The 10601-nt window shown below is 37.6% G+C and overlaps 1 protein-coding gene across 3 annotated transcripts in view; it reads left to right on the plus strand.

Moving 5' to 3' along the window:
* ASB3 (ankyrin repeat and SOCS box containing 3) overlaps positions 1-8665 on the plus strand; it is a 128457-nt gene extending 119792 nt beyond the window's left edge. For 2 of the 3 annotated variants that reach the window (XM_010841687.1, XM_010841688.1), the window contains exon 10: positions 6860-8659. In XM_010841687.1, coding sequence (XP_010839989.1) covers positions 6860-7065 — 206 coding nt within the window. In that variant the 3' untranslated portion in view covers positions 7066-8659. Of the gene's footprint in view, positions 1-6859 lie in introns of all 3 variants that reach the window. The other variant, XM_010841686.1, reaches the window with a different exon arrangement.
* Positions 8666-10601: the final 1936 nt, after the last annotated feature.

Consider the following 10601-nt stretch of genomic DNA (forward strand, 5'->3'; position numbering starts at 1 on the left):
GGAGATGATCTTAAAAACAGATGCTAAGAAATATTTCTATTATTGCAAGATTTTCTTTTCAAAAACAATGTACATGACCTAAGTGTGTATTGACACACTTAAACTACATGGAAATAATTTCCTAAGATTTTGAATACATTTAATAATAATGTGAAAAAATGAAACTTTCTAATTAGCTTGTAAACTGATACCAGGAAAAACAGAAATTTGGCAGATGAATTTTGATAAAAATTTTGCATAATATAGTGACTTGCCATGTTAGATATGGACCTAACAGAAGTAGAAGATACTAAGAAGAGATGGCAAGAATATACAGAAGAACTATACCAAAAAGATCTTCATGACCCAGATAATCACGATGGTGTGATCACTCACCTAGAGCCAGACATCCTGGAATGCGAAATCAAGCGGGCCTTAGGAAGCATCACTAGGAACAAAGCTAGTGGAGGTGATGGAATTCCAGTTGAGCTATTTCAAATCCTAAAAGATGATGCTGTGCAAGTGCTGCACTCAATATGCCAGCAAATCTGGAAAACTCAGCAGTGGCCACAGGACTGGAAGAGGTCAGTTTTCATTCCAATCCCAAAGAAAGGCAATGCCAAAGAATGCTCAAACTATCGCACAGTTGCACTCATCTCACATGCTAGTAAAGTAATGCTCGAAATTCTCCAAGCCAGGGCTTCAACATTACGTGAACCATGAACTTCCAGATATTCAAGATGGATTTAGAAAAGGCAGAGGAACCAGAGGTCAAATTACCAACATCTGCTGGATCATCGAAAAAGCAAGAGGGTTCCAGAAAAACGTCTATTTCTGCTTTATTGACTATGCCAAAGCCTTTGACTGTGTGGATTGCAACAAACTGTGGAGAAACAAACTTACAGAGAAGGGAATACCAGACCACCTGACCTGCCTCTTGAGAAATCTGTGTGCAGGTCAGGAAGCAACAGTTAGAACTAGACATGGAGCGACAGACTGGTTCCAAATAGGGAAAGGAGTATGTCAAGGCTGAATATTGTCACCCTGCTTGGCTTATTTAACTTCTATGCAGAGTACATCATGCACAATGCTGGGCTGGATGAAGCACAAGCTGGAATCAAGATTGCTGGGAGAAATATCAATAACCTCAGATATGCAAATTACACCAGCCTTATGGCAGAAAGTGAAGAACTAAAGAGCCTCTTGATGAAAGTGAACGAGGAGAGTGAAAAAGCTGGCTTAAAACTCAACATTCAGAAAACTAAGATCATGGCATCCAGTCCCATCACTATATGACAAATAGATGGGGAAACAGTGACAGACTTTATTTTTTTCGGGGGCAAAAATCACTGCAGATGGTGACTGTAGCCATGAAATAAAAAGACACTTACTCCTTGGAAGGAAAGTTATGACCAACCTAGACATCATATTAAAAAGCAGAGACATTATTTTGCCAACAAAGGTCCATCTAGTCAAGGCTATGGTTTTTCCAGTAGTCAGTCATGTATGGATGTGAGAGTTAGACCATAAAGAAAGCTGAGCATCAAAGAATTGATGCTTTTGAACTGTGGTGTTGGAGAAGACTCTTGAGAGTCCTTTGTCTGCAAGGAGATCCAACCAGTTCATCCTAAAAGAAGTCAGTCCTGAATATTCATTGGAAGGACTGATGCTGAAGCTGAAACTTCAATACTATGGCTACCTGTTGCGAAGAGCTGACTCATTTGAAAAGACCCTGATACTGGGAAGGATTGAAGGCAGAAGGAGAAGGGGACAACAGAGGATGAGATGGTTGGATGGCATCACTGACTCAGTGGACATGAGTTTGAGTAAACTTCGGGAGTTGGTAATGGACAGGGATGCCTGGTATGCTGCAGTCTGTGGGGTTGCAGTGAGTTGGACACGACTGAGCAACTGAACTGAACTGAAATATCCACACATTGGAGTTAAGTACTCAAAAGACTTTTCACTAATTGAGTGTGTAGCCAAAACATTTCAATTTCACTAGATTAGAAGATGCTTAGGATTTGTATGATATATTGTACAGTTTACAATTTTTTGATTCAGAGAGGTGTCAATTATGTTCATAGTATAGATGAGACATTATGCCCATTTCATAGAAGAGGAGCTGAAGGTTGAAGCACTTAAATGACTTGTTGAAAGTCACACAACTGGTTAATAATGACTCCTCAACTCCAGCTCAGCTTCCCTGATAGCTCAGTTGGTAAAGAATCTTCCTGCAGTGCAGGAGACCCCAGTTTGATTCCTGGGTTGGGAATATCTGCTGGAGAAGGGATAGGCTACTCACTGCAGTATTTTGGGGCTTCCCTTGTGGCTCAATTGGTAAAGAATCCGTCTGCAATGCGGTATACCTGGGTTTGATTCCTGGGTTGGGAATGTCCCCTGTAGAAGGAAAGGCTACCCACTCCAGTATTCTTGTCTGGAAAATTCCTTGGACTGTACAGTCCATGGGGTCACAAAGAGTTGGACACAATTGAGTGACTTTCACTTTTGCTTCACAACTCCAGCTCAGGGCTTGTTACTGGGTGGTGCCCTTTCCATTCATTCTATTCATTGCTGTTCTGCTGGTCATTCTTTAAGTTTTCATTTCCTGTCCTAATCTATCTCTTATTTATACTCCAGCATCTTTAGGTAGTTTCTTTTAATATTTGTTTAAGTTTTTAGTTGTAGTAAGTGGAAGAGAGAGAGAAACTGTACAAGTAAGTTAAGGAAGACTGAGAACAAAAGGATGGAACCATAAAGACATTATATTAGTGATGAAAATACACATTGTAGTAGATGGCCCAGAAGTTAGATGAATGCATTTGATGTGGAAAACCCTGCAGAGGAACCATAGAAATAAAGTCAAGGCAGATACATTATTTGAATATTGGCATGAGGGCAGGCTAGTGATGAAATGGTTCTGGAAAATATAGGTAATGGGTTTGTATGGTGTATATGTATTGCTGTACTATAGTAAACTTGGCATTAACAAGCATAATAATTTAATTAAGAATTTTGGAGTTTATTTTGATCATTTTAATTTTACTACAATTTCATATAACATGTGGCCTTCTATTTTGATTGTTGTTTGTACATACGACAAAGTTAACAAAATTGAAAACTTCTATGTAGAAATGAATAGGTAAAGGTTGCTTGTCTGCTCATAGATCTGGAAGTAAACTGGGTTTAACATATTAACTTGAAAATGATTGGGTCAGAAAAGTGACCCAAATATAGTGTGGTTTTATACATCATTTTCTAGACTATGATCAGTGCCATAATGTTGGAAAAGAGAGATTTATTTAACAAATCTGATTTTAACAGGTTTTTATGAAAGTTATGTTTTACATACAATTTCTGGGCTTTTCCATATTATAAATTCAAGGCTTGTCTTGATCTTCTCTCACTCTAGTGGCAACACATCTGGAAATACTATGCATCACTAAAACTTTCATAGGAATTTTGCATGCCTTGAAATATTACATATATGATTATACAATTCCCTTAGTATTCACTGGCATATTAAACTAAGATGGCACTGATGAATATATTATTGTCTATGTTAAAATGAATATAGTTCTTACCTTTAACTGTTCATCAGGCCAGTGATCTATTGTGCTCACAAGAGGAAAATCAAAATAGTGCATTAAGAGTAGAATCAGTAACTGGAGTAACTATACTCTTTCCTTTTTAAAATTATTAAATGGAAAGATCTCTTGATATTTATAATAGTTTCAGTGGTTTAGAAGATTAAGTTAAGAGAATTATTTGGGAAGGAAAGTTATGACCAACCTAGATAGCATATTCAAAAGCAGAGACGTTACTTTGCCAGCAAACTTCCATCTAGTCAAGGCTATGGTTTTTCCAGTAGTCATGTATGGATGTGAGAGTTGGACTGTGAAGAAAGCCGAGCGCTGAAGAACTGATGCTTTTGAACTGTGGTGTTGGAGAATACTCTAGAGAGTCCCTTGGACTGCAAGGAGATCAACCAGTCCATTCTAAAGGAGATCAGCCCTGGGATTTCTTTGGAAGGAGTGATGCTGAAGCTGAGTTTCAGCCAGTACTTTGGCCACCTCATGCGAAGAGTTGACTCATTGGAAAAGACTCTGATGCTGGGACGGATTGGGGGCAGGAGGAGAAGGGGACAACAGAGGATGAGATGGCTGGATGGCATCACCAATTTGATGGACATGAGTTTGAGTGAACTTCAGGAGCTGGTGATGGACAGACAGGGAGGCCTGGCGTGCTGTGATTCATGGGGTCGCAAAGAGTCGGACACAATTGAGCAACTGAACTGAACTGAACTGAACTGATCACCAGTTTAGAAAACCCTAGACATGGGGTGCAATCATTTGAATCTGGTATCAGCTCTGTTGTTTCTGTACAATGTCAACATGGGCAAGTCATATAAGCTTCCCATAATAAATGTGTAAGTGTGAAAATGTTAGTACTTAGTCGTGTCCAACTCTTTGTGACCCCATGAATTGTAGCCCACCAGGCTCCTGTCCATGGACTTCTCTAGGCAAGAATACTGGAGTGGGTAGCCATTCCCTTCTCCAGGGGATCTTCCCAACCCAGGGATGGAACCTGGATCTCCTGCATTGTAGGCAGATTCTTTACCATCTGAGCCAGCAGGAAAGTCCCTAATAAATGTGTACTGGTCCAGTTTGGCTTGATCACAGATGATTAAGCTTTCTACACACATATCCGCATAAACAGATGAATGGTTTATTTGGTTGTAAAAGATAGAGCAATAGGGCTCCTGTGATGTAGTCAGATGGCTCTGAAAGGCTTGTCTGCACTACAGGAGACTGTGGGACAGCTAGAGGCACACTCCCTGGTCAGACTGAGGAGTTTGTAAGTCAGTGTAGTCTGTCAAATTGATGAAGCTGGAGAAATATTAAGGATTCCTTAGCTCTGAGCCAGCCGCTCTCCTCCAGGTTGCACAGCCATCCTTTATCTTCCTTTTGGATTTTTAATAGCTATCTACATTAACAGGAATGTGCAGAAAGAAAGGTTTCAGTTTAACCAGGTGCATACTAAACTGTAATATAATATGAGTAGAAATTATCTTAAACAGTCTCACTTTAACTCACGTGCTCTGTAGTCTTACCACATTCTCTGTCAGTTCCTTCTGGCTGTGCCCATGGCATAATCAGTGTTTGCAGTGCTTAGGACATTTTGTCTGTACCAGCCGAGCTGTGGGTGCTTACCAAGAATCAGTTGTGCTCATTTCTGAAACTTTTATTACATTTGTGCATATCCAGTGACATTAGGGCCAACTATTGTTCATGATCTCAGAGGAAGAGAGGGCTTCCTTATGTGTAACAGTTGAACATGGACCACCTACTTGTTGAAGTTGAACCCTACTTACTACTCCTTTGGAAAACTGTTGGGGTTTGCAGTTTGAGCTTGGTTTCCATGTGGTTTCCTGCTGATCACTCCAGTGTTCCCCTTATCTATGTTTTCTCATCTTAGAAGTGAGACTGATTCTTCCTTTAAGTTTACAGATAAGCAGAAAATTTTAAAGAGTATTAAATATGGAAACAGTGGAAGTAAATGTTCTCTATATTGTTGCTGTGGTCTTATTTTTATACTGGGGAATCTATGTGACTCATGCTTTAAGGGAATACTCTTCTTAGACTTTGGTTTTATTTACAAAATAAGATAACTCTGTTGCTTTTCTAATTTGGCATTTTGAAACACTATGACTTGAGTTATCCAAATTCTGAATGAACTAAACTTAAACCAGTAAGCTTAAACTAAAATCTAAGATGATGGACTAACTTCAGTGGTTTGGAAGATATACTGATGGCAGAGAACTAGCATGTCTCAGGCCCTGTGGGCTATTATTAAAGAACCCTAGACTTGAAGTCAGACCAGTAGGTCTGATATCAGTTGGGCTATTGATTGTACTTGTCTTTGCTGCTCTGATCCGGGCCTGGTAATCTTTGGTTCATTTCACAGGGATTTATAAAAGATTTCTTGCACTTACAAAGGCATTAGGTTTAATTCACATAAAACCAGTATCTGTTTTTAGTACGCCTAGTTTTCATGAACATTAACTTCTTTAGTTAACACTTTTCATCTTAGTAAAACCACTGTCATGTGATTCTTAATTAAGCATATGTGGGTTATCCTTTTAATTGGTTATTAGCTTTTAGCAGCAGGGGTTTTAGCATGTATACATATACATGCATGTTTTGGGGTCATATGCATTTGAGTTTGAATCCTGGTCTACCATGTATTAGATGTTTGGCCTTTGAAAAGTTACTTAAATCTCTTGTTCTCTTGTCTCTATGAGAGCATGCGAATATGTACCTCACAGTAAAGGAAGATAAAAATAGAATGTGTACGGGCATATGGCATAGTAGGCTTTCAGTAAAGGTTCCTTTTCTCTATCAATTTTATAATTTCATTCTATATCATGGATAAAAAGAGCAAAACGAATATAAGCTACATATTTATTCACTTGATGTGGTACGTCTGGAGACCATTTGCAGCGAGAGTGAGTGGGAAGTAACGTTTGCTACTGTGCCCTTCTATCGTTTCTAAAGTTAGATCACCCATTTCTTAAGTCCCAGCTGGTATTGCCAGATACTTAGAATTTGAACATTAATTCTATATGGTGCTGGGTATTGACTTTGGAATGTGTGGCCAGAAATTGGAGGAAGAAGAACCAGGAAAGTTGTAAAATGAATAAATAAATGGAGTTTATTTTGGTCATCTTGGTTCAAGTAATCTTTCAAAAGTAAGTCTAAGTAACATACCACTTGTTTTTACTAACAGAGGTGAGGGGGAAAAAGGGCATTTACCTTAATGGATTGTTATACTTTCTGGTTCAACATTTTTATCTTTCTTTTTACGTTTGTTTCTCCAGCCTCTGTTCCATCCCTGACCCACCTTTGTCGTTTGGAAATTTGGTCCCGTCTAAAACTAGAACACCTACAGTCTGATGGCTTTATCCGTCAATTGCCTCTTCCCAGAAGCCTACATGATTATTTGCTTTATGCAGAGGTTTTGAGGATGAATGAAGTTCCAGAACTGGCAGTTTTTCAAGATGGAGAAATCAGTGAAACCACTTAACACAGTTTTTGTCTTACTCTGAAAACCACCAAGATAAGGAGCCACGGAGTACAAATTCTTCACAATTTTATGGTCACAAAAGATGATTTTTGTTTGTGTGGTTGGTTAGGCTTTAGAGGGCAGTGGTTTAATGGAAATATTTACAACTAGGCTACCTGGTAAAAAAAAAAGTGTTGTAAACATCATGTAAGTTACTTTATTGCAGTTTTATCATCAGTACTCTTTATGTTGTAATATTCATTTACCTAACCATTTTCCGCTTTATTCTGTTAATGAACTGTGAATGCTGCTTCTAGTGCTAAACATGGCCTATTTCCACCTATGATTCTGTGTTTACCTAGGGCTAGAGCTTAGAAGAAAAGGCATAAGTCTTCACTGGAAGTATACACACAGTGAAGTTGAGTATCTCTTATGTTTATAAAAGAACTGTATTATATTCTGTTCTCATCTCTTAATTTATTTGAAATTCATTGGCTTTTCACAGGTAAACTCAGGGGAGAATTCTTTTTTTAAAGACTATAGAAAATAAATCATTTTGCTGTTTTTTTTTTCCCCCAGTTCTTTGATATTCTTTTTGGCTAAAAAAAGATTCCTCTTTCTGCAAAGGCAAGAACAGACTTAAATTCAAAGACATGTTGAAAAAAATTAGATCGATATTGAGATAAATGTATATTTTACCACATTTACTTAGTATTAATTAGGAGACTGGGAGAGACATTTCTGTGGTATCTTTTTTAAAGAAAGAAAGGTATGTATTTCTGAGTTGCTCACGATCAGATGAAACATTGCAGGTCCATTCAGTCTCCAGATCAGAGGGCAGCTTTAATCTTATGAAGCAGTGGTTGCTAGTTCTGTTAATGTTATAGTGTGTTTCCTTTTTACTATCTGGGTATGTTATCAAATAGTCCATGAAATTTAAACCTTAGAGACTAGGTTAATGAGATACTACCTCATTGGTTTTACACTTGTTTGCTAGGAATCTAGAGTCAGAGAGGACTGAATATTGTATCAAGTGAGCTATGATAAGAGGCTGTGGGCATTTGTCTTGAGAGAAAGGTTAGGAAAGCATACTGTCATGTTAGACAACTAGAGATGGGGTCCAAGGGAAGGCAAGTATTCTATCCTATTTGGATTCTGTGACTTAAGATAGATGGGAGTAGGTCAATCAGATTCATCTCTGATAGACTTTTGCTATTTGATAAAAGCAGTGATGATGGCATACCAAATGATGGAGACATTAAGGTCCAAAAGGATAACTAAATTCAGCTTAGATTGGAACTACAGTTGCTGCCTGTGGGGTGGAAATAGAGTTTGAAGTGGGTATACATGCAGAAGTAAGGGTGTATAGGGAAGAAACAGGTGGAAATTCTAATAGTAAATTCTAAAAAAAAAGTGTGTACTATGTAGTATTTTTTAAATGTCTGTATCTTTATTTTTTTTAAACCCTAATAGTCTCTGCTTTTAACATAATCAGTTTTTTGTTAGGGTCCAGTGTACATAGAATGTTTATCTTGAATCTTTTCATGGTTTTTGGGTGAAATCTTTTCATATGTTTTTGTGTATGTTTAAATATGTAATAAATTCAACTGTTCATAACTTATCATTGAGCTCTTATTCTTAAAAACTTAAAAATATTTCAGATACATTAAGACCCTTAGTATTTAAAGTATAAATGATTTTATTTATTGTATGCAATATCTTTCTTTTAGGCTATTTTATAATACATAAATATTATTTTTATGACTAATAGCAAGGACTCAGTAAGAAATCCAATCCAGAAGTATCTAAAAGTAAGTAAATTACACTAACAACTTCTGATCAAAATGATACATCCAGGTAGTGTGAACTTGAAGCTCTGCCCTACATGTACCATGGTGCTTTAGTATTCTTAAAGTCTCAGTGAGCCTGATGAAGAACTCCATACAGTGGTTTTCTAATGGTGGTACATAGTATCAGAGCAGGACACAAATTGGTTTTAATAACAGTTGTCAAGAGTTTATCCTACATTGATTTGATGTTGTCCCTTAAGTGCATTTCCTGCTCAATATTCCTGTCATAGGACATCTTTCTGTGATGATTTCGTATAATAATGGTAATCTGGACATCACGTTTTCTTAAGTAAACTTTTTATTGACATTTAACACATATAAGAAAAGTATACATATCATAAGTATACAAACTGACCCTTGAACAACATGGGAGTTAATGGACTCCTACCCTCTACAGAGTTGAAAATCTGCTTATGACTTGCAGTCAGCTGTCTATATCTCTGAATTCAATTATGGATCTAATCAAGTATTGTAGTTTGGATTGCAGATTGTGTAGTATTGTAGTGTCACTGTTGAAAAAAGTCTGTGTATAAGTAAACCTGCACCAGCTCAAACATGTTGAAGGGTCTACTATATTTTTACAAAATGAAAATGTCTGTGTAATCAGTATGCAGTTCAAGAAACAGAACATTATTAGCATGCTAGAAATTCCTTTTGTGGCCCTTTTAGTCTCTGTGTTCTTGCCAGAAAGGTAACCACTCTTCTGGGGTTTAGCACCAACAATCTATTTTTCCTGGAATCATCCACTATGCCCTCTTCAGTTTCCTCCTACTTTTGTGTGCATTTTCCAATTCATTTATGTTATCATGTATAATAATAGTCATTGTACATCATTTCTTTGTTTCCCTCTCCCTTTTGCCCATGTAGCAAGTGTCTTGATATGCAGCTTTCTGCATCCCAGATCAGTTACCTACCTCCATGTCCCATGACCACTTGTGACATTGATAATATGTTACATGATCAGTTGATATCTCAAACTTTGGATCTGTTCTCACCTAAGTTTATCTGTAAACCTGTATGAAAATTGTAATACTTCATAGATCTTCAGGTATAGTCTCAGGTACAGTTTCAAGACCTCTGAGTATTTTTGATTGGTTATTCTAAAATTCTACTATAATTGTGTTGGGCCTCAAAAACTTATAAATAATAACTGTGATAAGAGTGTAAATAACTGTGTCTTCTGAAACAGTGGACTTGGTTCCATCAGCATGAGGTCTAGAAAGAAGTCGAAAAAATCTGTCTAAAAGTTTGTCTTTCATTTTTTATGCTCCTCTTTATTCTTGGAGACCTTCATGGATCACAGCCTTGTCTTGGTGAAGGGGCTTTTGTAACTCAATGAGGCTATGAGCCATGCTATGTAGGACCACCCAAAATAGATGGGTCATAGTGAAGAATTCTGACAAAATGTGATCCGCCGGAGGAGAGAATGGCAATCCACTCCAGTGTTCCTGCCTGGAGAACCTCATGAACAGTATAAAAAGGCAAAAAGATGTGTGATACTGGAAGATAAGGCCCCTCAGGTCAGAACGTGTCTAGTATGCTCTTGGGGGAAGAGTGGAGGGCAATTTCAAATAGCTCCAGAAAGAATGTAGCAACTGGGCCAAAGTGAAAACAACTTTCAATTGTGGATCTGTCTGATGGTGAAAGTAAAGTCCAGTGCTGTAAAGAAGAATATTGCAAAGGAACCTGGAATGAATCAAAGTAAAT

The sequence above is a fragment of the Bison bison genome, unplaced genomic scaffold, assembly GCF_000754665.1.
Source record: "Bison bison bison isolate TAMUID 2011002044 unplaced genomic scaffold, Bison_UMD1.0 scf7180017864166, whole genome shotgun sequence".
In the NCBI taxonomy this organism is placed as follows: Eukaryota; Metazoa; Chordata; class Mammalia; order Artiodactyla; family Bovidae; genus Bison; species Bison bison.